Source organism: Typopeltis vanoorti, chromosome 4, assembly GCF_054136105.1.
Source record: "Typopeltis vanoorti isolate ZY-2024b chromosome 4, IOZ_Tvanoo_1.0, whole genome shotgun sequence".
Lineage (NCBI taxonomy): Eukaryota > Metazoa > Arthropoda > Arachnida > Uropygi > Thelyphonidae > Typopeltis > Typopeltis vanoorti.
In genome coordinates, this window is record NC_143552.1 from 95,993,389 (window position 1) to 96,010,015 (window position 16,627).

A 16,627-nucleotide genomic window follows, 5' to 3' on the forward strand; every position below is an offset into this window, starting at 1 on the left:
TTCTGGAAAGTTGCCAAACATGTAGATTTCTCTGTCAAGAAGGGGTTTATTCAACTATAAGGCTGGTGATTATGAAATACTCAGGAGTCATCTTGGAGCAGTGCCATGACTGAAAAACTACAAGGAAAGAATGTCAGTAAGTCATGACAAGTGGTCAGAGATTGCTTGAGGGTAGCAGTATCAGACTGCATACCCAAGGTCAGGATGATAAACCAAGTTGAAATTAAGTGGATGAGTAGATATATAAAGCAGGAGCTGCAAAAAAAAAATGTGGAGGAAATAAAGAAAATAGTTATCAGCATACTCATGAGCAGTGCAAAGTACAAGCAGGAAAGGTGACTAGTATGCTAAGGGAGGCGAAATCAGACTATGTGAGAGAGAAAAAAATTAGCCAAACAGGCCAAAGTGTGGTCTGTTTGGCTAATTTTTTCGTTATGTAGCAAGTAAGAGGAGAAATGACTATGGTAGAATGACATTAAACAGTACTCAAGGTAGGAAGGCAACTGAGCCTAAAGAAATAGTTCAGTTGTAGAGTGATCATTTTGCAGAAATATCATTCAGGTGGTGATTTTACAGTTACTGAAGTTACAAAAAATGCATATCAGCATTGAGGTAAATGAACAGGAGGTGTTCATATCAAAAAATATGAATGTGAACACAGCAGTGATATTAGATGGCATATCAACCCATGTATTACGTGAATGTGCGAAATAACTGGCATTTCCTCTGATGTTATTCAATCTAAAGCTCATCTCTGGCAGGGTTCGAAGGGAGTGGAAGGAGGGTAAGATATGCCATTGCTTAAAAGTGGCTTTAAGACAGGTAGCAAACTACAGACCAATTAATATATCGGGAGTGGTTAAAGTATTGGAAAAGTTAGTGAAAGGTAAAATACAACAGTGGGCGGATAGGAATGCAATACTCTATAGTGGGCAGCACAGCCTTGTAAAGGGTATGTCCTGTCTTAATAACTTATTCAGATTTTATAATAAAGTGACAACAGAATTGGATAAAGGTAATGACTCCACCATGATACTGATCTACTTTGCCAAGGCATCTGACAGAATACCACATGCAAAACTATTACAAAAACGAGAGGATTGGAGTGGATATGAGGCTAGTAGCATGAATAGGGGGTAGCTGATGGACAAACATCAGAGAGTAATATATGGTGGGGATGGAGTACCTCAGGATTCGGTACTAGGGCCACTATTTAATTTGTAGTATATCAATGACACAGGCAAAGGTTTAAGAGAGGATATTTAGTTATTTGCTGATGATACAAAGCTGGGGAGAGAGCAATAGTTGATAAAGGGGATGTAGATATCCTGCGGGATGATTTAAATAAATTGGCATTGTGGGCAAAGGATAATGATTATCAATTTAATGTTGCAAAATATAAGGTTATGCACTTCAGGTTGAAAAGGTTGCGTATGGTGTATCATATTGATGGTATTTGTTTGCAGGAAATTGATGAGGCTAGGGACTTGAGGATAATGGTGGACAAAGAATTCAGAGGGCACATTGCCAAAGTTGGTAAAATAACTCATCGAATTACTGGATATTGCAAAACACTAACAATAAAGATAAGGAAGTTATCTCTCTTTATAAGGGTATGATTCGACCATATCCTGACTACTGCTCACAGATTTGGTCACCTAGGTTTCTTGGGGACAGGAGATGGTCGAAAAGATTCAGAGATCAGAGATGTGACCAAGATGGTGAAATGTTTATGGAATAGTACCCATGAGGATAGTTTGAAGATTTGTGAGTCTCAAAGATGGCAGAAAAGGGGGAAATGATAGAAACTCTTAAGATATTAAAGGGCTTTTATAAAATTGCTGCAAGCAAAATTTTTCAACATATGACAATAGTGAGAGAACTAGCGGCCATTCGTGGAAGGAAGTTGTGCAAGAGTGGATATGTGAGAGGTATGATAGGATTTGTGTTTATGATGGTTGATTTGGGTTTCCCACGATAAATCCCTGACTCAATTGAGATGCCTTAAATAATATTAATTATCAGGAAGGAAGTAGTTGGGTGATGCAAATCTGTAAAATTTAAAGCAAGCAGTGGTATTCATAAGGAATCATTCTTTGGACAATTGTAATTCATTCTATGCCTTAATGATATTGAGAAGTACCTGACAGGAGATATGCAATTGCTTGTTGATAATGCAAACAGGTAGACAGGGCGATCAGAGAGCCACTTATATTCAGAAAGACTTTAACACGCTGCAACTGTGAAATGACTCTAGCTGTCAGTGTTAGTGTCAAATTATGCAGTGTAGTGTGATTACATTTCCAATGGCATATTATATTAGTGAGGTCATGCTTAGAGAACCATTGAAGCAAGGGGTCGTCTTAGCGTTATGGTGACTAGTTGAAATTCAAAGATCACAGCAAAAATTTTTAAATTCAGAGTATTATTGCGACGCTGAAACGTACATTGGCACCGAAAAAGATTAAGTAATGTTTCCTCTTTACAAGGCCTTGATATGATTGCATCTAGATTACTGTGCATAGATTTGGGCACCTAAATTCTGAGGGGATGAAGTTGTGGACAGGGTATTAAGAAGAAAAGTTGAGTTTGTGTGCAGTATATGTTAAGTTGGTGTTCAGTGAAATTTCTGTGAATGAGTTTAGGAGAAATGGCTTTTCTTGGTGAACTCTTGATTTGATTCCCTAGAGGTCTCTGATGGTGATAGCATTTTAGAGGAAGCTAAGGAGAAACCTGGGAGAAAAAGATGGATAAGCTGGGTTCAAGTGAAACAGGGGTTGTCAGGATTATATTTTCTCTTTAAGACAAATAGTTAAGAGGCATATGGGAATGAGAAAATCCATTTGAAATTGTTCAGCGATATGGCGTTATGTTGTAAGGCAACAGTTAAAACTGAAAGGGGGTACAGAACATGGTGAACATAAAATTAAGAAGGAATGTGGCATTCAACTTCGTATTAAAATCGGAGATGTTAAAATCTCAACTCTTCTTTTATGCACATGTTACTGTTTAATAAATCCAGTTAGTCTGCAGTATTCTTTAACTAAAGTGAATAATTGCTGTAACAAATTTGGTGAAAAAATCAGCAATAAAACTGAAAATAGGCAGGAATATGAGCTTAAATAATAACCTGGAAAGAAATTATTGTTTTAATCCATATTTATAATTATATATATATATATATATACATACACATTTCTTATTATTATTCCTTCCCTCCTATTTTACCTTGCGGTGTCGATGATTTTTCTACATTTAACCGCTACCGTATCGAGGATAAGGTGGTTAGACCTATGCCACATGGTCTGTCCTATGTCTGTAGATGCGAATATCTCTTTAGTCGAAAGAGATCAAATAAAGGTTCCTCTCGTCACTGACGGGAATCGAACCCAGGTTTTTTTTACGGACAAAGGGCTTCGTCTATATACTTACTGAGCTATGGAGGCTCATATGTACATTTACATGCTGTAATTGTTTTAACAAAGTTAGTTTATGTTTTATTAAAGGATTAAATCAAGAATATTAAACTTGACAAGCAATTATATGCTTTGTAACCAGCAGGAAAACGTTTTCCTGCTGATTACAAAGTGTATTTAAGTACAAAGTATTTAAGAGTATCTAAGAACAAACTTGAATGACGATTGCAAATTAAATATGGAAATAGACAACAAATAAGCAAAGCTGTTAGGGTGGTAGTGAGTCAGCTGAATAAATATTTATATGGAATTGAGAAAACACTAAACTATCCGTATGCAAGAGTATTCAAAACCGTTTAATTTATGGATATGAGAGCTGAATTAGAAGTAAAAGAATTACAGATATGAAAGTTCTCAGAAAATTTAGTGAACAGATGTCATCAGTGGCAGAATCATATTAAAACGGAAGATAGTAAGGAACTTTATGTAGTTAGCCTTCTGAAGCGTGAATAAAACATCTCACGTCCTGTGGTCACTTAAAAGAGTGGAAGAGGTCAGAAAAACTAGTGTTCTGTATATCCCTTCAAGGATATGTATCAGGAATTGGATGATTGTGTAATATAGATGCCCACAAAATAACTTCCTGTTGTGCAAGACTATATATTTCTCTTTGCTTCATGTTCATGGTTTTTTTTTTTCATTTTTTCCCCATGTAAATTGAAATTGGGAGGGCATTGAATAAATATACGGTAATGAATTTTTTGTTAAGTCATACGTGGACAATTTTACTAATCTCCTTTACAAATTGTGACTTTAATGATTGCATATGGAGGAAAAAAAGCAGACATCTCAAACCAAAACTCCTTCAAAATTCATATCATAAATATGTGTACTTCTAGTTCTGGCTAATGATCTCCATTTCTGGAGATAGGTATGGTTCGGAAGCTGTCTATTTCTAACAACAAAAAATAAAACTTTTCCTATCTTAATTCACTGTTCCTTTCAATTTTCTAGGTAACATGCTTCTTGGCTCTTTTTTATGAGGAGATGAGCTTAAATAATAACTGGAAAGAAATTATTGTTTTAATCCATATTTATAATTATATACACTTCTTCTGCATTTGGTATACATTCATTTTGATATCCTATGCAAGAAATAATCCCATGGGGCTTGCAGGCATGGCTAAGCCGGGGTCCCAGAGCTAAGTGTGATCTATCTCAAAGCTTTTGGTCATACTTTTTGCTTACTCTTCCACGTCTTACTTCTTCCCTCATACTAACATTCTTCCTAATGACGGTTCTTTTCTTAAAACTTTCTGTCTTTTTTCTTACTTACGATCCCAGGAGGAGGTCTTCCATTCTCCCTGAAGCTATTAGAGTACTCGAGGGCTAGGGGAGTTACCCCCACCCCCCTCTTTTAACTAACCACTAACATCCCTAGTAGTGGGCAGCAGCGCTACTTCTATTAATCTCCTGTAGCATACAATATACAATATTGTACATTATACAATACTGTGATGTGGAAGGCAAGGAGAAACCACCACATTACATTCCCAAGTAAAAGCAGCAATGGAAGTTTAAAGTGAAGTCAAGCTCGGCAATGGGGGACCCTCACTGAAATAGTCATGCCTGGCAGGAGAAGTAACCGGGCTTCTCAGGTCGACAGCCAACGAAATCCTGATACTTATACAAAAACGAAGACAAAAAATAAGCTGAATATTGGAACATGGAATGCAACAGCACTGCTAGAATCAGGTAAAACAGAAAATGTGAAAAAAAGAAATGGAAAGACAAAATAGACATTCTGCGCATTAGTGAGAAGAGATGGGAGGGACAGGGGATTTCTGGATTGGAGAATTTCGGATAATACTGTATATTCAGGTCAAAAGAAGGGAGAGTCAGGCGTTGCAGTAATGCTTCATAAAAAAGTTGGAAATTTAATCACTACAGTAATTAACCACAGTGACATAATCATGGCTATAAGTATTCAAAATGAACCAGTAAACCTCAATATTACAATAGTCTACTTGTCAACATCACAACATAGCGATGAAGAAATTTATGAACAAATAGAAGAAATCTGGAACAGCTTTAAAGACAGAGACAATACAATAATAATGAGAGATTGGAACGCTATTTTGTTCACAAAAAAACAGTTAATTATAGCAACTCGTACACTATTCCAAGTTCCAAAAGAAGAAGTACACCTGGAAAGTGCCTGGGGATTCAAATAGATTATATATATATATTGGTCAAGAAAAGATACAGAAACCAAACAAGAAAAATTGTAAAAGCTATCCAGGTGCTGACATCAGTAGTGACCATAACATTGTCTTAATGAAAACAGAACTGAAACATAAGATACAAACCAATAAGATGGAACCTTGAAAAATTAAAGAGTAAAGAAGTAAAGAAAAGATACCAAGAGGCAACTCAACTGATCATAACATTCCAGAAAACATAAATAGTAATATTAAAACTAATGGAATATGATTAAAGACTATTACAAATGCCTCAAATAAATTTTTTAAAAATACAGAAAAAGGAAACATTGGATAGCAGATGAAATACTTGGCCCTATGGATGAAAGAAGAAAATATAAAAATGCTGTTAAAGAAGAAGATGTGACCAAATACAAATATCTTAAAAATCAAATTACAAGAAAATATAGACAAGTCAAAAAAGAATACCTAGGAGAACAATGTAATAACATAGATGAATTATTTAAACAAGAAAACATAGAGAGAGCCTATAAAGAAGTTAACAAATTTACTTTCGAATTTAATAACAGCTAAAACAATGCCCTCAAAGACAAAAAAGAAAAAACTCATAGAATCTGAGGATATATTAATGGAATGGAAGAATTATTTTGAAAATCTCTATAATGGCGACGAACTTGATGTCGATATTAATATAGAAAATCAAAATGGAGATAATCTAGGATCCCCAGCAATGCGAGAAGAATTTGATAAAGCGCTATCCGAAATGAGTAAGAAAAAAAGTCCAGGTGTAGGCAATATTCCTATAGAACTACTACAAAATCAAGGTGATGAAACAAAAACTTTACTCTATCAATTAATAGCCCAAATCTATGACAGAGAAGAAATACCAAAGGAGTTTATGAAATCAACTATAAGACCAATACCAAAAAAAGAATAATGCAAATAAATGCCTCTTGTCTTGTCAGATATCATCTTCTTCCAGAAGGTTGACTACCATGAACTTCCACCATGTACGGTTTTGTGCTTCTCTTTTACATCCTTCATAGGACAAAAAGGTCCAGTCCTTAATATTTCCCATCCAATCTATTCTTTGTCTTTCTCTTCTTTTTTTTCCTTTATCATTTCTTCTAGGAGTGTTTTTGTAGGGATTCATGCCTTAGTATGTGACCAAGGTAGGCGTTTTCCTTTTCTTAATGGTTTTCAACAGAGTCCTAACTTCTCCAATCATTTCACAGTCCATGGGACTCTAAGAATTCTTCTGAGGATCCACATTACAAAAGCGTTTAGTTTATTTTCACAATATTTTGATGTTGTCCAGGTTTCTGCTCCATTTAGCAGTGTTGACCATATGTAGCATTTGGACAGCCTAATTCTTGTTTTTGTGTGAATGCAGCCAATTTAGAACAACAATAGCTTTAATCACACATGTTAGCAAAATTCTGCTAAAATTATTCAGAATAGAAATTATTCAAAAATATATTGTCTGCTGGATGAAGACCAATTTGAATTCAGAAAGAATAAAGGAAAAAGAGAAACGATATTTAAGAACAATGATAGAGAGAAGATTAGACCTTAGTAAAAATACTTACATTTGCTTCCTTCAGTAGTGAGCAATGGAAATTTTAACAAAAGGCTCCCATCGTCGAGAAAAATAAAAAGAAAAAAAAAGGGCTAACCTTAGCCCTTATAATACTTATATTGAGACTTTGTAGAACTTCTGACAGATATGATAATTCATGTAGGATATCAATCATTAATGCTAGATCTTTTACAAATTCCAAATTGAGAAGTTGGTTTTAATAGCCCTTATATTCATCGTTTGATGCAAAATGCTTGCATAAAGCTTGGTAATTTCTCCACACAGCAAGAGCTGGTCGTAAACTGCAAGCTGCCCATCGTGGTTCAAAAACACAGTCGATCTTTAAAATTTCGATACCAAGGGCCTTTTGCAATCGTATTTCATTCTCGTTGATTTTTTGGGGACTGATGATAAAAAGCATGTAATTTATCCATAAATATTTCAAAATGATTTATTTCTTTAATGTGTTTTTATCGATGAGCTATGCAATGCCAAATCACAATGTTGGGAAATCTTTGTAGAAGTTTGTTTGCAGTTTTGTAGTTTGATTGCAACACCTGATTTGTTTCCTAACATTACACTAGCTCCATCAGAACAAAATGCAATGGCATGATTTTTTAAATAGTTATCAGAAAATCCATATGAATTTAAAGTAGCAATTATAATAGTATGTATACATTCCGCGGTGGTATTTTTTAGTTCTACAAGATTATTAAACAAGAAGAAGGGCTCGCAAATTTGAGAAAAATTTAACAAAGGGCTCGCGCGAGCCCCTTATAGCTCACCACTGGTTCCTTGATTAAGAGAAACCGATAAAGTAAACTAGAAAATACTCCTAAATTGTCCAACTAATATTGGCATAGACTTGATAGACAGGAAAATAATTTATCAAATTTGCAAAACTCAAAATGGACTGATTAAAATCAATGATAAGGAGAAAATAATAAATATAAGGAATGGAGTAAGACAAGGATGTATACCTTCACCACTTTTATTTAATTTATATATTGAAAAAGCCATTCAGGAAAATAAAGATAAAATAAATAGTGGAATAAAGATAAATGGTGAGCAAGTCATGCGTATGAGATTTGCTGATGACATAGCCCTTGTAGCAGAAAATAGAAGAACGTTAAAACAATACGGGAATTACTAAATAATAACCTCGAAATATATAAAATGAAAATCAATACAGATAAGACTAAAATCTTTGTTGCAGGCAAAACCCCTCTCAATATAGAGCATATAGACATCAGCGGGAAATAAATAAAACAAGTAAAGCTTTAAATATTTAGGAAGCCTAATAACAGAATACGGCAGAACAAGAGAAGACATAAGATTAAGAATAAACAATGCAAAAGCCCAATTCTCTAAGATGAGAAGCATTTTAAACAGGAAACCTCAACCTATAATTGAAAAAAAAAATTAATAAAGACATTGATATGGAGCATTACACTGTATGGATGCGAAACCTGGAATCTAGGCAGAGAAGACTATTGGAGGCTTTTGAAATGTGGTGCTGGCGCCGCATGAACAAAATAAAATGGACAGAAAAAAATCAAACGAACAAGTCCTGAGAGAGATAAGCGAAAAAGAATTCTAATTAAATCGATCGAAATTAGAAGGGATAGATGGTATGGACATATACGTAGTCATGATGGACTTGTGAAAAGAATAACTGAAAGCAAAATAGAGGGGGAAAGTAGAAGAGGCAGACCAAGGAAAAGGCCCAAGACAAAGAAAACACGGGTTTGAGGAGTTACAGGAGATTAAGAAGAAAGCCAATGACAGAGCGGAATGAAGGAAATTGCTGCTGAGCTACCAGTCCCAAGACTGATGCAAGAAATGACCAAGCTTCCTTTTTTGATTCTTGAAGTTTGAAATTGATCTTTATTGCTCTGCTAATATCACCAATAGGATGTGTATAGAAAATCACAAAATGAAGAGCTCTATCGAAAGATACAACCCAAAGAGAATCTAATGCAGAAGATTATAAAACGGAAGCTGCAATTATTTGGACACATCTGTAGAATGAGTGAGGACCGGAAGATAAAGACATTTGTGTTTGGTATTTTGGATGGGTTAAACAGAAGAGATAGACCATACAGAGAATGGATATACGCTATAAAGGACTGGTGTGGAATGGGTGTACAAGACACTGCGCCGTTGACAAAGAAAGGTGGAAGAAGATAGTGAAGGAGGCATGGGACACCAACGGGCAGTGAGCCCATGGTTCGTGATGATGATGACGATAATATCACCAGCCATTCTTTAGTTGTTTATGTTGTTTTTTTTCCGAATTTCTGCAATGTAACTTTTATGCTTAATATCCTTCATTGGGCTGTATCCGGTTTTCCTGTTCAGCAAATTTATTATTGAAGCGTTTCTTATAGATATGAAAAAAAAAATTCCATAGTATACTTTAAAATCCGTACCCTTTAATTCTTTAAGAAGTGTGCTAGGGCTGTACAAGAGAAGAATCACGAATGTTGTAATTCTGTTTCATTAAAATTTTCCATCTTTTCTCTATACTAAAACTTAAATATGCTAAAACCTATAATACGTTAGTACTGTAAGTGCGCAGTACTATAAACATTGCACATTTTAAGCCCCCATAATTTCGTATGTGAAATTCATCTACCACTCAAATTATCAACAACACCAAAAAAACTGACTTTGAAAGGAGATAAAGCAAGAAACTTGCATGTTTATATAATAGTTGCACTTGCTGGTGCATTTTCAGCACATGCTCTAATTTATCCAATCCTGTATAGCATGGTATAGAGGATTTTTTCCCTTATAAGATTTTTTCCTAGTCTGAAAAGAACCAATAGTTTGAAACAACTGTCAGGCTAGTGAAATTTAATCTAATACTAATTAACAAAAGCATGTACAAGGTGTTCGGGATAAATTTGACAGTTTCGTAAGGAAAAAGAAAATCTTCTTTGTATCTATTAAATTTAATGAATTGACAAAAAAACATTACAGGCAGAGTTAATTACAATACTATCAACAAGATTTACTCAAAATAACCACCATTAGCATCGATCACAGCTTCAATTCTGCTTCGGAACCTCGAACAAGCTGATGCTACAGTCTCCCTGGGAAGGGCCGCAAAAACTGTTTTAATTTTATCCATTAACTGGGCTTTTGTATTACTGGAAGTGCGATTGGTGTCTTTTTCAACTGCGCCCCATACAAAATAATCCATGGGGTTAAGGTCTGGGGAGTTTGGAGGCCAAACATTTGGACTGGTGAAGTCGTAGAAATTTTCAGACAACCATTTTTGACTTTTCCCAGAGGTGTGGCAAGGGGCCGAATCCTGCTGCCATACATACGGCCTACCATTGGCTACCCTTGTTATCCAGGGCTTGACTACAGTTAGCAACTCCACGAACAAAGCCCGAATTCCAATGCCAGGGTTCTTCAACACCTGTTCCTGCAGATTTGCGAGGAATTCTGCTGTACGAACGCAATCAGATCGTTTGCTAGGGATCTTTCTTCTTGCTACATCCTCGTAGTCACCATTGCAAGTCTCTAGTTCATGCCTGATTGTTTTTACTGTATTCAGGGAGCATTGGGCAGCAGTCGTAATATCCTTATTTTGATGGCGGGCACGAATCATCATGATACAAGTTATTCTCTTCCATGATTCAGGTGGGTTCCAGCTATCCATCCTTTCTGACATCTTGTATATGAATGAAGAAGGGTCCAAACTTTTAAATGAAGAGAAGTGTGTGTTAATACATGTAACTTACGGAAAAATATAATTAATTATAAATATGTCAAATTTATCCCGAACACCCTGTATATCCTGAACAGAGTCCGTATCTTAAAGTACTGCAATCCAAGACAACTTGTTCTGAAAGCTGAATTCTCAAAAATATTTAGTAAATTTCAGTTTTATTTGTATTAACTAAAATATGGATATCTTTATAATATCATCCATATTAATTGTCCAACCCTGTTTATGCTGCTTTTATACTCATAGTTCTATTATACATACAATGCGAGCAAGTTGCTCAAACAACCTTTCCATAGTGAACCATTGTGCTCATTGCAAAATATAGTTTCTCTGTCAACCCTTTTCTGTATATGTGAGCTCTGATCTACTTTTCAAAATTCTTCACTACAACTTCAGAGAGATATTGCTTGGACATCATAGTGTGAGGAACAAACAGCCATGGCACCCATCTTAATAAGATGTTGGACCTTCTTTCGATGAGATGATGAAAACAGTCCTACGAGGCATGATTTCTACAAGCGTACGATAGCAATCAATGGGAATTTTGGACCATTCTTTCTGTAGACATGTAATGAGATCATAGACTCTCGTAGGGAGGTTGGCCCTTGACCTCGCCCAACACTCCACTTCATCCCACAGATGTTCAATAAGATTGAGATAATGGCTCTGTGCTCTCTGACTAGACTCTACAGAGCTATTATCTCAATGGCTCTGTGGAGTCTAGTCATTTGTGGCGACTTTCATGTCCACAAACTATGCAGTTACAACAGCAGCCTTATGAAAAAGTGCATTGTGTTGCTGAGAGAAACCATCGGAAGTTCTCTAGAAACACCACCAAATAGTAAGCATTTCGAATGTTCAGATACATCTCGGAATTCAATGTTTGACACCACATACAGAGGTCCGAAGACAAACAGGACCATACGATCACACCTCCACCTCTGAATTTCATGTTTTGAGTTTAGTACTCTTGTAAGAAACATTCACTGAGCATCCTCCAAAACGACATCCATCCGTCTGCTCGATAGAAGATGTAGCATGAATCGTCGCTCCATAACTCAGCTTTCAAACCTTTCATGTCCCAGTGTACACGCTCTGTTTACCACTGAAGACGGCGTTGCATGTTGATTCGGGTAATGCGGGGCTTGGGATTGCGGTCCTACCATGGAAACTCATGTTGAGTCTCGGTTCTGTTTTTTTGTGCAACCTCATGTTTTTTTGTTTTTGTGAAACCTCACGTTCCAGTCAATGCACGGAACTCCACATTCAACGTGTGGGCCGAAGAATGACGGTTTTTACATATTTTCCTTCGTAGTACCGATGGTCACGTTTGGTGACTGTGGTGGGTCGTCTACCGCAGCACTTGCAGTTCACTCCATGCGCTTCCATCTCGGTATGGTATCACTGATTGTTAACCTGGGATGGCCCAATTTTTAAACAGTTTGCCGAAGAGATAAGCCTGTAACATGGCATCCTATGACAACGCCTCTTCCAAACTCCGTCAGTTTCCTTCTCGCAGCCATTTCCCGCGAAGCAATTGTACTGACTTGGAAGCATCATATCCCTCCAATATATATTATGTATTTATTTGGGATTTTAATATTTTCAGGTTGCACTACATTCAAACAAGATATCCAGCATTTCCCCTGATGCATTTCGTGGAAGGTATCCTAATTTGATACTAACAAACAACAGCCTTCACCTCTCTCTCTCTCTCTCTCTCTCTCTCCAGATGTCTTCAAGGATCTACTAATAACTCATAAGTTTATAAATGTTGAAAGTAAGTTACACTTTCCTCTCTTGATTTAGTCACCTTTCTAGTAAATTTTCCACTTGAAGAAATTATTTTATTGGGTAAATTTGCTAATTCGGGAAATCTAAAAGTCTTTTTTTAAAGAAAACAAAATCAATAAATGAAAATTTAGGTTTAGTTTTCCTTTACTCTTCAAAAAATTCAATTCTCAAGTTTAATTTTTAATTTAATTACATTCTTAAAAACGTGTTAGCTCTAGAAATTGTTATACAACTTTTTAAATTCTAAATCGGTCCTGTTTACCATGACCAGTCTTTAACGTGATTTAATAAGATTACAAGTTTCGCTTTGATGAGTGACGAGGACGAATATGTTCACTAAACAGCTGCATTCCTTTAGGTTTCTTACTATTCTAATATCGGAGGTGTTTCTTGATTCTTGCATTGCACTCACTGGCTCCAATCCAGCTTGAATTCCTACTGTCTCTCCCCCCCCCCCTCTATACGAAATGTGTACGAGTACGAAGTCAATGGCTGCGTAGGCCCCACCCGTCAAGAGGACCAATGGTGGATATCTGGATTTTAGGGAGGTAGGAAATTTGTGCTGAGTCAAGTAAGGTCACAGCATCACCCCCCCCCCCCCCAAACACACAACACTTAAACATTTCCTTTTGCTAGTAGACTACCTCAGTCTACAGGATATTGCTGGCAGGTCCTTGGACCTGCGGGATTTTTATTTGCGAGGGATAGCGCCTTTCTTCATAGGCATCAGTGGAACGAAGATGACGCTTACATAAAATCGCTAGACATAGGGCGGGCGCTAAGCATTTTTAAAAAGCTTCTAAAAAAATTTGAACACGAGTGGCTAGGCATCCTTAATTTATACTCCTTGTCAGGAGGAGATGACGAGGGCGAAGACACTGCCAGTATGGAAGAGAAGCTGGATTTGATGGTCTCCACTCCCTTAGATTTTGAAGAGGTTCGTGCCTGCAAGAAGCGCAAAACAACATCCACAGAGCCATCCAAGGACAACGGAATAGATAAAGATGGTCCCATCTCAGACTCCTCTCCCAAAGAAAAGGTACCCCGATCCTCCTCCGTAAAAAGCGCAGATGGATCCATAAGAACCACCATGTCGATCTGCAAATATCATATAAAACACCCAAAAACGTAGACGATGGCATAAACATCCAGCACGCTACGGTAATGGACTACAGAAGATTAACCAAAGAGTTGGACTCGAAAGATGCACAACATCACATCTTCTCCCTCAGCTCGGAAAAAACCTGAAGGTGGTTCTTCGAGGTGTTTCTGAGGATATATCTACAGAGGAAATCGTCGCTGATCTCTGCTACCAAGACCTACCACCTATCAAGGTCAGCAGAATGACCAGAGCTGATAAGAACCCGATGCTTCTAGTATTGGTTGAAATCCATCAGGCCTACAAAAATATTTATGACTTGACTACATCTGTGGACTTAAGATCAGTCCTGAACCTCTTAGGAAATGGGCTTCAACAGGACAGTGCCACAGATGTCAGACGTTTGATCACGCTCAGAAACTGTGCAGATGCTTTAAGTGCGAAGAGAGAGCCACCCCCACCAACACCAAGCTGAAAACCACCTCGGCTAAATGTGCCAACTGGGGAAGCCTTCACCTAGCAAATTATAAAGGATGTATACAACACCCGAAGAACAGACGATCGGAGACAGCCAAACAGTTTTCCTCTTCTAGTACACGAATGCCGCTGGCTCCTGCTCCACAGCCAGAGGTTCATTTTCAGCAATCAGAGGCCTTTAAGAAAAGAGATCTTTTTTGCTAGAGAGGCAATAATGCCTCTCTAGCAAACATGCTACAAGAGTTTAGCCTGTTTAACCCTTCATTAACCACTATGAAGAGATTCCTACCTGAAACACAATCCATCCTCACAGTACTTATACAGGGTGTCCCAAAATTCACACAAGAAGTAATTTTGATAGAAAACACAAGTTTTTAATTAAAAATTGTAATTTCTTATTGATTCATAAAGTATACAATATAGGGTTATGCATGGAATAGCATATCGGGTAAATGGCCTCCACATACGCACTTTGCTGGCACATACGCACTCTTTTGTCGAAATTTTCCATGACCTTTTTGCATAAATGTGGCTGAATTTCGTTGATACAGCGCTCAATTTCCTCCTTCAAGGCGTGGGTGGTCTTGGGCTTGTTGGCATAAACCTTAGACTTCAAAAAACCCCAAAGAAAAAAGTCCAACGGCGTTAAGTCACATGATCTGGGCGGCCAATTCTGATCACCAAAACGGGAAATTACACGACCAGGAAATGACTCATGCAGTAATTGAATTGTTTCTCGGGCTGTATGGCATGTGACACCGTCTTGTTGAAACCACATGTCGCCCACATCCATATCTTGCAATTTAGGCACAAAAAACTGGATTATCATGTCGCGATAGCGAGCACCATTAACTGTTATTGCCTTACCAGCCGCATTTTCGAAGAATAAACCGATGATGCCTCCAGCCCAAAATCCGCACCAAACAGTGACACGTTGTGAATGCATTTGTTTCTCAACAATCACTCGTGGATTTTCTGAACCCCAAATGCGACAATTTTGTCGATTAACGAAGCCATCAAGATGAAAATGAGCCTCATCGCTGAAGATGATTTTGTTCGAAAAATAAGCATCCACTTGTTGTTGTTCCATAATCCATTCAACGAACTCTCTTCGCTGTGTGTGGTCATTTTTAATAACCCTGAACTCTCAGCTGTCACGCTGTCTTTTTTATCTCGTTGGCAACACTTTACCGCACAAATGGCGCTAAATTTAAATCTTGCGTGATGAGTAGAAACAAACTAATTCCAGACTCTCTAAAGATTGTTGTATGGAATGCAAATAATCTCAGAAACAAAATTTTAGCGCTCCAAGACTTTACTCAGAGATATGATCCAGATATTATTCCAATAAGTGAGACACATCTAAGACCTTCGGACAGCCCTAAAATTAGGGGATATCACCTATACAGAACCGACAGGCTAAATTACAGAGTTGGCGGCACTACCATCTTCATTAAAAATTATATCAAACACCACTCTGTAAACAACCCTCCAACCACCGACATTGAGGTTACAGGTGTTGAGGTTTTCACAAGCTCGGCTGGCAGACTGAAAATCTACGCAGCCTACAACCCTCCGTTAAAAACTCTACTGCATTTTGATCTAAATACCATCTTAGGCGCTAGAGAGTCCATCATTGTTGCTGGAGACTTAAACTCCAAGCACCCTGCCTGGAATTGTAGAATTACCAACAAGAATGGCTGCATCCTTTCCAACTACATAGGATTTAAGTATGCTGTTATGGCAGGCCCCCCCACTGAACCAACTCATCACGGTCCCTTCGGGACTTCTGACATTCTGGATATAGCCATCCTGCAAAATATTAAATTTCAGTACAGCTTAACATCATTGGAGGAATTATCGTCTGCTTAGAATCTTAAACTCAGGGTTTGCTGGAAAACTAAGTGGACTGAATGTGTGCCATCCAAATTCTTGGGATTTTTATGCCACCATTATTGTTAAGATTTGGGTGGTTAATCAAAAGTTCACAGGCTTCGTTAAATTTCGGTTCATACCAGGTTTTGTATGATGTAAAGAAGAAGCACTTTCCCAATTAGTTTGGTGTAGGGTGTTAATAGCGTGATCTCAGAGGCCTGCTCACCAAAATTGTTAAATTTAATGTGTTTGTGTTCTTTTTTACTAATAGGGATTGTACGTTCGGTTTTCCCAATATAAGGTAAGCTATAGGTGCAATAGATGTAATAAACTATAGGTGTGTGTCTATGGGCAGGGAGAGGATTCTTAGAGGAGTTGAATATGCTTTTTAATTTTAAGGGTGGTTTAAAAGTGGCTTTAAGA

General features: G+C 37.3%; 1 protein-coding gene across 1 annotated transcript in view; it reads left to right on the top strand.

Moving 5' to 3' along the window:
- Positions 1-5,041: 5,041 nt before the first annotated feature.
- Positions 5,042-16,627, top strand: part of LOC150107513 (uncharacterized) — a 67,679-nt gene continuing 56,093 nt past the window's right edge. The window contains exon 1 of the mRNA XM_090392119.1: positions 5,042-5,171. Within this exon, the coding sequence (XP_090248245.1) occupies positions 5,042-5,171 (130 nt within the window). The remainder of the gene's footprint in view (positions 5,172-16,627) is intronic.